This window comes from Ursus americanus, chromosome 36 (genome assembly GCF_024610735.1).
Source record: "Ursus americanus isolate L20-20 chromosome 36, mUrsAme1.1.p, whole genome shotgun sequence".
NCBI lineage: Eukaryota > Metazoa > Chordata > Mammalia > Carnivora > Ursidae > Ursus > Ursus americanus.
Genome location: NC_142162.1, coordinates 20,990,903 through 21,007,025, shown reverse-complemented (window position 1 = coordinate 21,007,025; position 16,123 = coordinate 20,990,903). Strand labels below are relative to the sequence as shown.

The 16,123-nt window shown below is 36.4% G+C and overlaps 1 protein-coding gene across 3 annotated transcripts in view; it reads right to left on the bottom strand.

The window, feature by feature from the left end:
• Positions 1 to 16,123, bottom strand: part of CDIN1 (CDAN1 interacting nuclease 1) — a 206,722-nt gene that overhangs the window by 61,635 nt on the left and 128,964 nt on the right. Inside the window, exon 11 of one of the 3 annotated variants that reach the window (XM_087859218.1) lies at positions 11,513 to 12,412. The exons of the other annotated variants lie outside the window; for them this stretch is intronic. Within the exon in view, the coding sequence (XP_087715344.1) occupies positions 12,391 to 12,412 (22 nt within the window). The 3' untranslated portion in view covers positions 11,513 to 12,390. Of the gene's footprint in view, positions 1 to 11,512; positions 12,413 to 16,123 lie in introns of those variants that run through there. 3 annotated transcript variants of the gene reach the window in all.

The following is a 16,123-nucleotide window of genomic DNA, read 5'->3' as shown; positions in this document are numbered from 1 at the left end:
AAAGACACGACCAGTAGGAACCTGACTGGAACAGGCAAATCTTATTATGCCTCTTATTTTGATTCCCAAGTCTGTAGGTGCATTTCAAAATACATAATCTTTAAGCACATTTTTAGTATGTAAAGACTATAACCTCCAGTCCTATTTGCCCAGCAGAGTGATTAGGTGAGGGGATGGCAGAGGAATCCATAAAATGATTTTCTACTTTAGAAAGAATTCTATGACAATATGACAATAAAAATTATTACCCAGTACAATTATAACTTTTCTAAATCTCTGTTTTGGAAATTAAATTTCCCTAAAAATGATGCTTTTTATTTAGAAAGCAAATCACACATACGTACATGCACAGAGCAATCTTAACAGTAGCAAGCACAAGAATATCAGGGATTCATTTATTAAAGGCTTAAGAGGTGTATTAAAAATTAACTTAAAAGATCACTTAAGAACTACGGCACAATTATGAACACGATGTCTGTATATATTTGTGTCCTATGATTTGAAAAATTTTTAATACTCGTCTAAATGAATAAATTTAATTGGTACGAATCAGTTCTGCCCTTAACACATATTGACTAAGAGTATGTGAAAATAACACATTCATACAAAATTTTGGTAGATACGTATAATCTGTATCAATAATAGAATAATAATGTAGATGAAAAAGGAAACTGGCTAATAGTTGTTTTGAAAGTTCCATAGATACGTTGGAATTTTGAGTCCTCCCTAATGGGCCATGTGTATTTTTAGGAAGTAACGGTTGTCTAATATTACAGTGAGGTCAGAATTGGATTATTCAGACTGTAAGAGATACCAAAGTTGAACAAATTGCTAATAGATTTACATGGAGATCCAATAAGTTGATTCAGGTTGGCATCATGTCTTTTTATAAGTTCACTACTTATCACAGGATGGGTGCTTAATGGAAAACAATCACAAATTTACTTTTCTTTCATAAGGCCCTAGCTCTGTGTTGATAACAAATGAAGTGTTTAATGTAAACATATTAGTGGGTGTAAATGAATCATTGCTTTTACAAATGCTGGGGAAAATGCAAATTTTTTCCCTTTAGTTTTATTATAATGCTCAAGAAACCTCTGATGTTTAACTTGCACATATATGCTAGCGGGGCTGTCACTGAGATCTACTTATCGTAATCTGGTCATACACATACTCTTAAGTGTACAGACAGTAACTAGACCCCGGCCACTTATCCACCTTCTCTACTTATGGGCTTACTGTTTTTACAGAAGCAGTGGGAAATGGGATTATAGGTGCTCGGCGACTCTGGGGATGTAGGAAGCTAGATACTACAGCATTCAGGTCGACAGCCATCTTTTACCAGAAAAGCTTCATACCGCAGAGATTACCCTACAGCTAAAATATCCAATGCCTCAAATTACACAGGGGCTTAAAAAGCTGTGCACAAAATGGCAGGACACTTGAAGGCTTCAAAGTCTCAGTCTACATTTGAAGCACAGAGGGACCCAATTCAATTGGGTAGAATGCAATTCAACTCATTTATCGAGATGTATTTTACCACAGTTGGTCGGGAAGACCTTCCCTGATCCCCTTATCAAGATTTGAAAAGAAGGTGTTCATTTACTTGCTTATTTTCTGTCTTTCCCATAATAATACAAGCTCCCTAAGGACAGAGCTCATACCTGTTTTGTTCATTGCTTTACTGCCAGTGCCCAGAATGGTGAACACAGGAGAAGCTCAATGTGTATCTATCTATTCAGTGAGTGAAGCCTGCCCTCAGGCAGCTTTCATTAATTGGGCACATTAGACAGGGAAAGAAAGTAGGATGTTCTTACTCAACCAGACCATCCTGCCATACCCTGAGGGAGACCTGGTTCTTTAGATGCAGTTAGAAGAGGTATTCAGACCCTACAGTCCTCTGGCTTCTTGACCAAATATGGAAAGAATGCTAGTAGCATGGCCGGCTAATGTTTGCTCCCCTCTGAAGAAACCAGGATAACCAACAGCCCTGTGGGTACGGACCACAGAGTCTGGGAGAGGCCCTCGGCAGCCAGCTGCTGTCTTCATTGAAGCAGATGTCACTCTGAAAAGCCCGCAGAGAAAGTGGGTCTTTTTTCTCACTGCAGAATTCCTTTTTACAAATATCAGATTAGAGGGCCAAACACTTTGATTTTTCCCATTAAACAGAGAGAGAGAAAATTGCAAAATTCCTGCTGTTAATCATCTGGTGATGGATTTCTCCAAGGCTCAGTAAATTCAGGGAAAAAGAAAGAAAACCACAATTTTCACTGGTTTTTTTAAAAAAAATCAAAATGTAAAGTGTTTCTTTAGAATGAAAAATATTTAAGGCAATGGGATTCTTGTATTGCCTTGTGGTTTCTCTTATGCTACGGGACACAGAGGGTGTGTGCTCACCCCATTATCAGGTCTCATGCATAGAGGTGACAGGGATCCTAAGAGCAGCAAGCACTGACGGAGAGGCAGAAATGCTGGGGCTGTTTGGGCGACTGAATTTGATTCAATTAAAATTTAAAAGCTGTACAGTTAGAACTTGGTATCAGGAAGGAACTCCGGAGAACACAAGCTATCTTTAGATGTTCACGCCACGTGGCAGGCTATGAATGGGTTGAGCACCCTCCTCTGCAACCTTACTCGTTTGAGTTCTCCCGTTTTAATGTGCTTCAAATTTATCATCTATCCTAGTCCTGGTCCTAGCCATTACTGATAATTAATGACAATATTGAAAGCTAACAGATATTGAGTGATTACTATGTGCTAGGCATGGGTCTAAATACTTCATGCATATAAACCCATTTAATTCTCGCAGCATCCTAGAAAGTGCAGTCTATTATTATCCCCATTATTGAGATAAGGAAACTGAGTCTCAGAGAAGTTAAGGGACTGGCCCAAGGTTTCATGGCTAATAAGTGGCAGAGCCAGGCTACTGGGTGGTATCCTGGCTCTTGGGTCTACCCTCTTCAAAAACACCTCATCTACTGCCTCGTATTTCTTTTTTTGTTCTGTCTCTTATTTCTTAAAATGGATTTGCAATAGTACCTTAACTCTCAGTGTGTTTTCTTTCCAATTCTTCCCTCACACTGCTCTCCATATGCTCTTTTAAAAATGCTACTTTCCTGATTAAAATATTTCCAAGGCTCCCCTATGCCCATGTGATTTCTCCAAACGCCCTTCATGACCTGGCTCCTATTTCTCCAGTCTCCACTCCTCTAGTTATTTATTTCCCGACACACAATTTATACTTCAGAGATGCCAAGTACCTACAATTCCCTAAATACACCATGCATTTTCATGCTTCTGCACCTCTGCAACAGACAACTCGGTCTGCCTTTTAACCACTTACCTAGAAAATTACTGTGCCTTTCTTATGACCCAGCTTGGGGCTTTCCCACTTACTCTGGCTTGAGTGATTACTCCCATTCTGGGGACCCCATGCCAATAGCTACTGCACTTAACACACAAACTGCTTTATATTTTTGTTCATTTTACCAGACTGTGAGCTCCCTGAGGTTAGGAGCCATGCTTATGTGATCCTTCATGCCTACCTGAGTACCAACCTAGCACACAGCATGTGTGAAAGGAATAAATGAATTACTACGTGAATGAGTGAATTTTAGCAATCTGCTACAGTTTTGAAGGAAAATTAGTCCGTATTTGGAAATACTTATCTCATATAGGGAAAGAAACAATAGGAAGGCTCCAGAAGGATGTTTCAACTCAAGCACATTGGGGTCTCAGAAATCTATGAAGGTGGGAAGAAAACTGTGAGCAAGGAACTCAGAAAACAAAGCTGAAATCGAAGCTGATTTGAAAAAAGTTTACATAATCGATGCTGAATTCAAGAATCTGTTTTATTTGTTACCTTCTTTCTATGTTGGCCATTAAAAATCTAAAAGTGTACTGATTTTTTTGGTGTTGTTTTCCTGTATATGAAGGAACACTAAAACAAGAGAAAATAATGCGAAACATGAACGAAAAATGAATTGCTTGCATAAACTTAGAGATCCTAAGAACATTTATGCATTAGAACATTTAATGGTAAGCTTTCATCTCTCTTTTTGGATCACAGTATTCAGTTCATACTATATTTACATGTTTATTAGATACGTGTTCCAACTTGTCTCATCTGGTTGGGTGTTTGACAGTGGTTCGGATAAATGGATCTATAGCTTGAATCCTTCCTTTCCTAGTACCTCTCACATACACATGCTGTTTTCTATGGGTGACTATATAAAACTTTGGATACTTGGTTTCATTTACTCTTTCCCTCTCAGTCCACGGAAAAAAATTTCCTGGCTTAAGTATAAAATTTTGTGGTTACAATTTGTATCCAATGTTCGGGTACCCAAAAAACAAAACAAAATAACCGAGAGTCCTTTTTTTTCTAGAAAGTTCTTTCCTGGTGTTATGGGCTGAATTGTAGGCCCCCCCCCAATTCATATGTTGATGTCCCAATCTCCATTACCTCAGAATGTGACCCTATTTGGAGATAGGATCTTTACAGAGATAATTAGGTCAGATGAGGTCGTTAGAGTGGGCCCTAATCCAGTAAGACGGGTGTCCCTATAAGATGAGGAAATTTGGACACAGAAATGTACAGAGGAGAGCTGATTCAAAGACAGGAAGACAGCCATCTACACGCCAGGGAGAAAAACCTGGAAGAAATCTTTTCCTCACAGTCCTCAGAAGGAAACAACCCTGCCTACACCTGGATCTCAAGACTCCAGACTCCAGAACTGTGAGAGAATTAATTTCTGTTGTTTAAACCACCCAGTCTGTGATATTTCGTTATGACAGCCCTAGCAGACTAATACACCTAGAGAACATCATTTTATTTTCCAATGTTGGGACTTTGTAAACTGCGAACATGCTTTACAAATATTAAATTATCATCATAACTATTTGATGAAGCAGTGAAATAAACGGGCCCTTAAGGTTTTTCAGACAGAAGAGATTTAGACCCAGTTGGAAATATTCCAGTCTCAAAACTACTGAAGGTAAGGTTATTTTGTTTCTACAGGGATCTCATGTCTGTAGCAAGAGTGCATCTGAGGTCACCCCACATGCCTCCCCTTTTAATGCTGCTCGGCCAATTCCTCTTAAGGTGGAAGTCACACCCTGGGAGAGATCCTGCGATGTATTTTGTTTGGCCTCCAGGGTTCTTTTAAAAATGGGATTAGTTAACATCATTCAAAATGGAGGAGACTGAACATAAAAATCTGAACTTTCAATATGGTTTGAAGCACTGGAAGATCTGGCCAAACTGGGCCCATTACACCTACATGGCCACCGTAGACTGAGACTGAGTGCTGGCTGCTCCATGTCAAAGCACTACTGGTTCTCAACTTCAACAGAGCTTCCCTTTAAGGGGTCTGCCTGGCCCCCTTGTGAATGTTTCACTTTGCGACCTCTGGTCCAAGCAGATGCCATCTGGGCTTCTCAACCTTCAGAAGGATGGCTGGTTAGGGTGCCTGCTGGATGTATTATTTATGTCCTTATAGACAGCTCAGAAGCAGTAGCACACCTCCTTTCTCCCCACCTCTCTCAAATCCCACCATTGATTTGATTATTACCTCCCATCAGTAGACCCACACAAGAGTTCCCAAGAGAGTATTCCAAAGGGGACACAGATATTAGATGCAAGAGGTGATCCTTTGGTCAAATAAGCTTAAGAAATGTAAAATTAATGATGATCCACAAATCTCCTTGCTATAGAACTTCTCAGAGCCTTTGAAATTTTAATGTAGCGGGCAACATTTTCCCAAATCTTGGGAAAGATTTTGGCCACCCAACCGTTTCTGGGGGAACATTTTCAGCCAATAGTATTCAACGAAACTCTGACCCAAGCAAATTCTTTTCCCATACAAAATATAATTATTTTTGCTAACAAATGTGGATTTGTATAGTAAATATAGCACTTTAGATGGATATTCAAATCAAATTTAAAAAAAGAATAAGACTTTGCATGATATTTCATTTGGAATATTAATTTCTCAATTTTTGTTGGCTGTGGTATATGCAGAGAGGGCCAACACTATGGATCTTTTAAATTCAATGAAATAGTTTTGTATAATTCTCTGTAATCAAAATGGAAATAGGAGGATGCATACTTATTTCCACTTGGCTCCAAGATCCCATCTTCTGCTTTATTTTAAATTTGGTAACATTTGGAATATTTGCATAATTAATTTTGAAGCTCGATACGTGCTAGTAATAGTTAACAAGTGTCACAGTGTGCATTTCTCATAAAGGGTTTGATAAATTAGCTGTAATATCGCCTCCAAACCTACTAATGGTATATGAAACAATACCACTAATTCTTTTTTAAAAGTTGGCATTATTTCTCCCCCAAACGGCAGAGAGCTTCCTGGTAAAATAAAAGCAACGGAGAGAGGGGATTGCCTGTTTTCTTCAAACTATAAACCCTGAAAGACTGATAACTCTTTATTTCTCTTACAAATACATTAGATTTGACACCTTCCTTCCAAGTGTCAGAAACTTCAGGAAACTGAATGCTGATAATGTGAATAACTTGTGTCATTAACATTGATATATGATATTTACATTTAAAAATACACCATGCTTGTTCAAGAAAGACCTATTCATTTATTCAGCAAATATTTATTAAGAGCTTTATTAAGTGCCAGGCACAGTTCTAGTCTTAGGGATACAGGAGTAAACAAAACAGACAAAAATCCCTGCCCTTGAAGAACTTTAATTCTAGTGGGGCAAACAAGAGATAGTCCAGATCGTGTTAGAAGGTGAAAAGGACTATGGAGGGACACAAAGCAGAAAGGAAGGGGGAGACTGTTAGGGGAGTGGTCAGGGTAAACCTCAGAAGTGACACTGCATCTGACTTTTGACACTGAACAAAGTATGTATCTAGGGAAAGTGTTTCTTGCAAGGGGGACATTCAGTGCAAAGGGCCTGAGGCAAAAATGTACCCATCTAGCTAGAGGAACAGCAAAGAGGCCAGGGTGGTTGGTGCAGAATGGGAGGAATGTGGTAGGAGATGAAGCCACAGCAATGACTGGAGGGTGCGTGCAGGGCTGTGAAGGCCAATGTCAGGACTTGGGCTCTTATTCTGGGTCAATTGGGGAACCCCTGCAAGATTTTTTAGTAGAGGATTAACATTGTCTGACTTTTATTTGGTGATCTGGATGCTATGTTGAGAAAAGACTGTAGGAGGGTGGGGGTGGGAAAAGGGAGATCAGTTAGGAAGGTACTTTAGCAGTCCTGGACAGAGATGACGGTGATTTGGACCAAGTGGTAGCAGAGAGGAGAGTGAAAAATAGTTGGACTCTGGATATATTTTTGAAGGTAGAATCAACACAATTTCCAGAAAGATCAGAAGTAAAGTGTAAGAGAAAGAAACAGGAATGATTCTAAGGATAGAGGGACAGAGTTATCATTAACTGGGGGGCGTGGGGGAATCTTTAGGGATATCTGGAATTCAGAGTTGGCATGCTGAGTTTGAGATGTCTACTACATATCCAAGTAGAGATGTTGAATAGGCAGTTAGGTAAATGGATCTGAAGTTCAGGGGAGAGGTCCGGGATGGAAACATAAAACTTTGAGTAGTATTAGTATACAGATGGCATTTAAAGTCATAAGGCTGGAAGAAAAAAACCAAGGAAAAGAATATAGAGAAGAACCAAACACTAAGCTCTGGGACACTCCAACATTAAGAGAACAGGTAGAAGAGGAGGGACCACAAATGGAGATTGCAAAGGAATGACCACCAAGGTTGGGAGAATATGGTGCCTTAGAAATCAAGTAAGATAACGTTTCAAGGAGCCATCAATATGGGTCTTCCCATTTGTGTTAAAAGACCTTACATTTCTGGATACAATGGACTGATTCAGCAATGGTTGTCTGACTCAAGCAGGCTAGGGTTGCCCAAATGACTTGTTCAGTGGTCTGATCCCATAACTGCCTACCGGGAGTGGACAGTCATTAATTGGATGGTAACTAATTGGACTGTAACTAATTGACCCAGACAATAACAGGGCAGAACACAAGAGACACCTTGGAGAAAAGGGAGTTGGAGAGGATGTGTTCACAGGTACCTCATAATTCTGGAGGTAGCATCCCAGATAGTCCCTGCCAGGACAATGGTACACAGGATCAAATCAGATACATGCCTCAGCGGCTTTGAAAACAAGGGAGGATGTCAAATTCTTTAGCATTACATGGGTGTGAAAGTAGACGCCGCCAGGATGAATAAATATCAAGATGCTGGGTGACAGAGGGAAGAAAGAAACAAGTTCGTAGCTCTAGGGTATAAAGCAAGGATGACTTTCAAAACATGGCCAAAACTTGGAATTCTGGGGAAGAGGGAAAACTGAGAAATGGAAGAAGGAATCAGAAATCCTCTTCATATGACATAAGGGGAGAGAATGAGCAAAAACAGACAGAAAAATGGGGGTAGCTTCAAGAAGTCATGCGTGGGAGGCCTCTTTCTTCTCAGAGAAGCATACAACAAGGTCTTGGGCTGAGAAGAAAGATGGTGGTAATGTTACAGTAATAGTTTAGGGCTTAAGTGAGTAAAATATTGTGCAAAGAAATGTTCAATGGGTTAATGAGCAGGGATGCGGCAACATGTGCCTTGCCTCCCTCTTTTGTTAACACCAAAGTCTTAACAGCTTAATTCTGTGCTTGGGTGGTATCTTTTCCTCCAAATCTTTCCTTCCAAGCCTCACAATTTTTTATTCTGTTCTGAAGGTATGGATTTCTAAATGATTGAGTCACAGGATTAGCAAGTGTTTATTACTTATAAATAAATAATACCAGGTGCTGGAAAAGTAACATCAAGTATAATGAATCTGAATGAAAGAATTATTAAACAACATGATTGCTAAAGGGGGGGGCAAATATATATTAAAATATCTAATGCTGATGTGGTAGGATCATAACATGGAATCTTCAATTAACATGTGTTATCACAGTCTACCAGTTAGAATAATGTATATGACTATGCAAAGATCAACTTTAAAATGTGAAGGTACAGAAAGACATATATATAGTCTCTTGGGCTTTAAAGCTGATCATATAATATGCATATATATATACGCACATATGTATGTCTTTGGTAATTCAAGTGATTTAGGAAATTAATCTCAAATAAAAATGATTTAAAATGGTTAAAAAGTATGTTGTAAGTATATATTAAGACAAGCATATTTAAAATAATTGATATGATAGAATCATAACACAGAAATCCTTACTTAAAATGTCTTAGTATAGTCTACCAATTAGAAATAATATGTGTATTACTATGCAAAGATCAACGTTAAATTTTAAAAGTACTGTAAAACTCTGTATCTTTGGTAATTTTAGTGATTAATGCTTTAATTAAGAGATGAGGTACATGCAGACATATGCAATAAACTGACATAATTCATCATATTGCAAAGAATAACATGATGAATGCATATGTATATTGTGAATTACACAACGCACATGCAAATCATATACTCATTATCACACAGAGGCATTATTTTTCCCACATTCAAAATGCAACAAATCTTCAAGTACTACTCAATCTACTGTATGACTATTTAGGAACAAAGTAGTTCACGCTATCTTTTGCAGAATAATAATTTAAGCTGAGAAACTCAAGTTAACGGAAACACGGAGCAGACATTTTTAGTGGCTACATCTTTGTGAGCTGAACTGGAAGCCAGTCTCTGTACTATGCATCTGTTGTTCTACGGTGTCATTTTAAACAGAAGCCTAGGCACTGGAGATTTTAATAAGGTCCTTAAATAACCTGCCGAGTTAATCTTTTTTTTTTTTTTTTTTTAAATGTTGAACAGTGAACACATTGGTCAATGACTAGTTGCAAAAATAACAACACTGGTCCGGAAACGGTTTCTCAAGGAACAAGTAATTACTTAAAAACACAACCTTCTGAGATTGATCTGTCTTTGAATGAGGCGTCCTGAAATGAAGACAATTTAAACGTGAATACATTGGGCGCTTGGAAGTAGCCAGAAAATACTGACGTGTGCAGGCTTGGTAAGAGCAGACAAGTTCCCAAAACCTTGACAGAGGTAGAACTGGCTGAAGCTAAGCTCTAAAGGACAGGCTGGGGTTATTTATAGACAGCTTCTTATCACATAGTCAGGTTAACCTTCTCTAGTTTAACGCGACTCGGAGACATACTGTTAATTAGGCTTTTTGACTCAACTCAATGGGAAATAAATATGTCTTTTGCTTTGTTTTAATGTAGAAGTTAAAGGGAAGGAACAGGGTGCCTCTGGAATTCTACTGACTACAGAGGATTGGTGTTGTACTAACAGGGAACAATGCATATCTGAACATGTTAATTAAGATAAACAGGGCCAAAATCAATTTTTTGGATCATTTTGAACTTTAATGCTGGCAAAAGGACTACTGTTACTAGCAGCAGACTACTAGATGTTCCTAATTTACAGATGAGATTGAGTCAGCATATGTGAATCAGACAGAGAAGGTCTTTTAAAATTATTATATAATTCAATATGCATTATAATTCTCACTCTTAAATCAAACTTAAAGAAAAATATTTATAGGATCCACCATTGTGTGAATCAAATATAATAGCTTCATGGATGACTTTTTCTCATCTGGGATAAGAAGATAATACCCTTATTAATATATTAACATTATGAAATTTTATAACATTTTAAAGATTTCTTTAAAATGAAAAGTCTATTTTACTTTTTAATTAAATCTATTTCCCAGAAAGGTCTTTAAGGCTCTACAAAGTACCTTGCATTTTCTTAATGCTGACAGTTCTTGAAACCACGCTTGAATGCTTTCTTTATCCTTTGGTGAACAATTGAAAGATCATATGCAAAAGACTGTGCTTTCTCTTTTTCTTGCCCTGTAATTAAGGCATTTTAATACATTTCCTCATAGTTGTTACAAGAGCAAACTATTAAGATTCATAGATTGAGACAATTTTGACTCCTGTGATTATATAAACACATACGATACAAATTTTTCCTAATCAGGGGATTTGAAAAAATAACAACAGAACTCCTTCAAATAAAATGATTAATCTCTGGAAGGTTCAGTTGAAATGGGGCTTCCTATGTTGCCTTAATAAATGTAAATGATCTATAAAAATAGAAAAATACTTTTGGTTAACTATCCCTTAATTCAAATAGGGTAAATGATAAATTCATATTAAGAACACATTTTCTTCAAATCAATGTAAATTCTTAAGCGTTTGAGATCTTTGGGCTTTGTTTTGTTGCTGTTGTTTAAAAAATAAAAATACTGTCTACAAGTCTAAAGATAACCAAGTAACAAACTTTTAAAATCATAGAAGAATTAAGATTTTAATTTAAATGTACACATTTTTTTTTTATGAACAAAGATGCATCTAGAAAGACATACATTTAGTTTGATATTCCTTAAGTTGGGAAACTATATTTGCAATTTAAGAAAAATGCTTTTGTAAATAATGATAAAAAACAAAGCTTAAAATATAAGAGTTACAAATGCTTTAATATTTGTTTGCCAGGAGGAATACAGAACAGAAATTATATATTTATTATGATCTTCTTTAAACAAACAAAAATTGTTCACGATACCATTTAGGAACCATACACTTTCAGAGCACAAAGAAGTATGCTAATACTTCTGTCATATTTGAATCAACGTGCAGAATTTCTTAGCCCTTTACTATATCAGAAGAGACCAGGCTTGCTAACGGGTGTTAAAATATTGTAATTGGATTTGATCTCAGCCAATGAGATGAGTTTTTTTGGATAAACTTTGGAAATTAAAAAAAAAATCATTTTTAGATTTACTGTGTCATCTTAAATTAAGATTGGCAGCAAGAAAATATTAGAAAATGTAGGATGTTATAATTGTAGAATACTTTTGGACAAGATTGATCTGAGAATCTCCCTGACTCTTTTGGGTTTTGCTATAAAAATTTTGGAATGTATAAAAAGAACTAACTCCCTCACTAAATATTCATCTTGCAGATCTTATATTCCCCCTTTAAATTTCTCTCTCACCTTTTGTATTTATTTTGCTGAAATTTAAAAGAAATCCCAGGCTCTTAAGTCACTCCATCCCTACATGTTCTCATATGTACTCTTTGGAAAAAAAAAAAATGGACATTTTCTTACATAACCAGAATGGCTCTGTCATGCCTAACAAAATTAACAGTCATTTCTTGGTGTTAAGAATTCATACGGATCCATATTCAACTTTCAATGACTGTCTAAAAAAAATGTTTTTTAATAGTCCATTTGATGGAATCGAGGTACAACAAGGTCAACTGCATCTGGCTATGATGTCTCAAGTTTCTCTTTCCTAGGGCAGTTTCTCTTTTCCCCATTTATTTTCATGACTTTGCCTTGTTGAAGAAACAGCTCTGACTTCTTTTTAAATTAAACCTGGGACGTCCCTGTTGAAGAAAGTATAATGCACAGCTGAGAAAGTGAAACCTGTCAAAATTTTCAAATTAATTTTTGGCTATAGGGAGGCAAAGGGGGGGAACAGACACTTAGGCCTATTTATGATCTGAATAATTTCCAAAAAGCCATTAAACAATTCCACCCTTCATACTAGAGAGCCTGAAACTGTAATAATCCTGCCTAAAATGGGTGCTTTATAACATTACTTTGATATATTGGCAGTTTCTACAATAGTTTTTATTTAACAGTGTTAACATATTTACGCATAAACTAAATGACATCAAATAAGCAAATAAATGTCTAGCAATTCCAACCTTACAAATACTTTTCTTAGAATGTATAAAGAAATAATTATTTTTAAATCAATCTAAGAAAGAAATACAAGCTGGCATGTCTCTTAACTTTTGTTTTTAGCTGCCCCCTCCTTTTTTTTTTTTTTTTTTTTAAAGGATCATTTAAGCAGACAGGCAGGTTTTCATTAAATTTAATTTGTGTGGAGCTTAAATATTAAGTTGAGTTACTAGGACGGTAAACCAATTGATGGCTCTGTCTTTTAAAATCTAATGTTGTACTTTTTAAGGAGAGATATATAGAAAATTTAGAGGATTATAAAATGCTAATGAAAATTACAAGTGTTTGAAAAGAGAAAATGAAACTTTCATATATCTCCACAGTATTCGTGCTAAACAAAAAAGTAAATTAACATATATAAGATTGACTGAGTCTTTCCTTGCAACAGCTTTAGCTAATAAAACTTCAAAAAGATCAGTAATGTACAGTTTTTGAACATCCAAAATATGAATGACTTTAAATGGAACCATATGAAGTAAACGACAGTAAAGTGATCGTAGATAAAATTACCAAACTCAAATGAAATAAATTCAAAAGGAAAAGGATGAAGGGCAATTAAGTACCTATTTTGACAATTCTTAGTGGTCAAGTTTTTAAAAGTATGACACAGGAACCTTAACCTATCTATAGATGAGTGATAAATGAGGCATTTTGTGTCATTACAATCCCATAAATCACTTTCTTTAACTGCTGACGGCTTTTATCAGATCTAACCTTTTCAAGCTTCTATTAGAGTGCTAACATTTTCAACTTTGACACATGTGCAGTTTACAAATTCTGCAGCTGATTAACTCTGGACAGAAGCTCACTGGCATCATTGTCTTCAAGTTGGGTGAAAGCCTTAGGGTCTCAAAAACTCAGACACTTACATTACAGTACAAAAATCTCAATTAAAGTGAGGGGCTGGGCTTTAGAGTCACTAAGTGATCGTTTTCTGTTGGGAAGCAAACACCAATAAGACTTCATTTTTCATGAAATAGGTGACCAAGGAAATACTAAGAATAAAAAAAAGATACAGAAAATCCCTGGATGATAAGGGTTAATTTCTAACCAAGTACATTTTTTTTATCTTAAAATTTTTTTTGGCAATCAAAAGATACATGTATTTTTTCATGTTTCAAATTTTTATTTAAATTCTAGTTAGTTAACATATAGTGTAATGTTGGTTTCAGGAGTAGAATTGAGTGATTCATCACAAAAAATATTTTTCAAAAAATAATTGCTACACTTCGGTTCCGACTCAGTCAAAGAAAATCCAAGATTAATACATTCATGGGGTGAGGAATATGACTACAAATAAAACAATTTAAGTGGGGCTGTTATAACGATGAAACCATTTTAAAGTGAATTTTGTGGAGAGAGAATGAATCAAACTAAAATATATAGTTTCACTCTCCTGCAAATGTCAACGTTCTAAGTTAAAGGTTGTTTTGGATAATTTGAGAGATCAATTCATTCAAAAAAGAGAAAATGAAAACTTCTCTTATTCTTCCTACCTTTAAAACAATTGTGTTGCTATTATAAAGACAAAGCATGTAAAAGGTAATGCAATTTCTGTTTAAGCTATTGTTAAAATACCAAATCTCCGTGGGATGCCTTTTACACGTAAGTTATAACGAAATACTTATCACCAACGTGGAACAATCTAAACATGTATCACAAGATGAAACTTTAAAATAATCAAAATATTTGCCTGTTAATAATGGAGAAATAAATAAGGCAAATATGTGTAAGCTGAAATCTTCTTTTACAGTGCAGACAAGAGAAGTTCAACACTCCACAGTATTTTTAATTTTAATGGTCCTAATTTCTGAGTAAAAGAGTCAAATACAACGGTCCAACTTGACCATCTGAGGGTCTGGTGATTAACACAAGATTGTGCCGGTAGGTACTATGCGGATGTCAATGTGCTTAGATAAACAGCGCATACATAAATACATTTGAGTAGATGTGAGTTTGTAGAGACAAAGATATCACAGAAACTTGTTTAGAAAATAGAACTGACACAGACCTTGAAATAAAGCTAAAGTTAAAAAAAATACTGTCTCTGGCAATAATAGCCAGACAGAACAAATCCTGATACTGGTTGTTTGACCACCAGAAACCCACTACTTCAAATAGTATTAGTTTTGATAAGAACTACTGGCCATCAAGCCTAAATAATAAAACCTACAGAGACAGACTAATGGCACTAAAGTAAAAATGTTCACAGACAGCCTCCTGCGGCAGACTGCCTCTTGTTGATAAATGACAAATCTTAGAAAAATAGTGGGGGAAGGACAACTTTTCTAGCACCCAAACCCACATAGTCTCATAATGTCACCATCTAAGGCCTATCCATGACAAATTAAAAACTTCTTTATTTCACTAATAATGTCACTCATCACAGGAGCTGGGCAGTTACACTTTGACAATTCAGATGTAAATCCTGGGTTGCCTATGAGTATTCATGACAAAGGCATATTTATCATTTAAAACAAAAGGACATGACTTCTTGGTGTTCATATCAAAGACCAGTGATGGATGAGGCCATGCTAATCAAAAGACAGACTAGAAAGAACACAGATGTTTGCTACTTTGATTAAGAAAAGACTATTCCCTCCCCTAAACTTCCCCAATATGGCTATTTCAAATAGTTTCAAATATATAATTTTAAATAGATACCTAAGAGTTTAAAATTTCCAGTTGTAGCTTCTACAATAAAATATGCTTTCCCCCCAACCTCAAATTACAGAAGCAAAATTCTTGAAACCAAAAAAAGATCAAATTACCAGAGAGGAATAATTCCTCAGAAGTAAGCCATACAGGGATTTCCACAATTGGTTTTATCCTTCTCAATTATTATTTTCAATCCAGGAAATGAAGAGAAAGACAGTCTATCATTCCAAACTTTTATAAATAGCACAACTGTGAGCTGAAATCAATGTGAGGACCTGTAAGGAGAGCAAGCTGAAGACATTTTTGACATATTTGTTTCTGACCATTATGTCTCTGTTGTTTCAAATGCTCTTCAAAGTTGAAAAGCATGTAAAAACAGCCAATGTCCATATTTTAAGGTTTATTCAAAACCTTAAACACAATTAATTCTGGTGATTTTAGCATGTATCGCCATTTTGGATGAGGCAGACCAAAAATAAGTGTGTCATTAAAAAAAAAAAAAAAAAGAGGGGCGCCTGGGTGGCACAGCGGTTAAGTGTCTGCCTTCGGCCCAGGGCGTGATCCCAGCGTTCTGGGATCGAGCCCCACGTCAGGCTCCTCTGCTGGGAGCCTGCTTCTTCCTCTCCCACTCCCCCTGCTTGTGTTCCCTCTCTTGCTGGCTGTCTCTATCTCTGTCGAATAAATAAATAAAA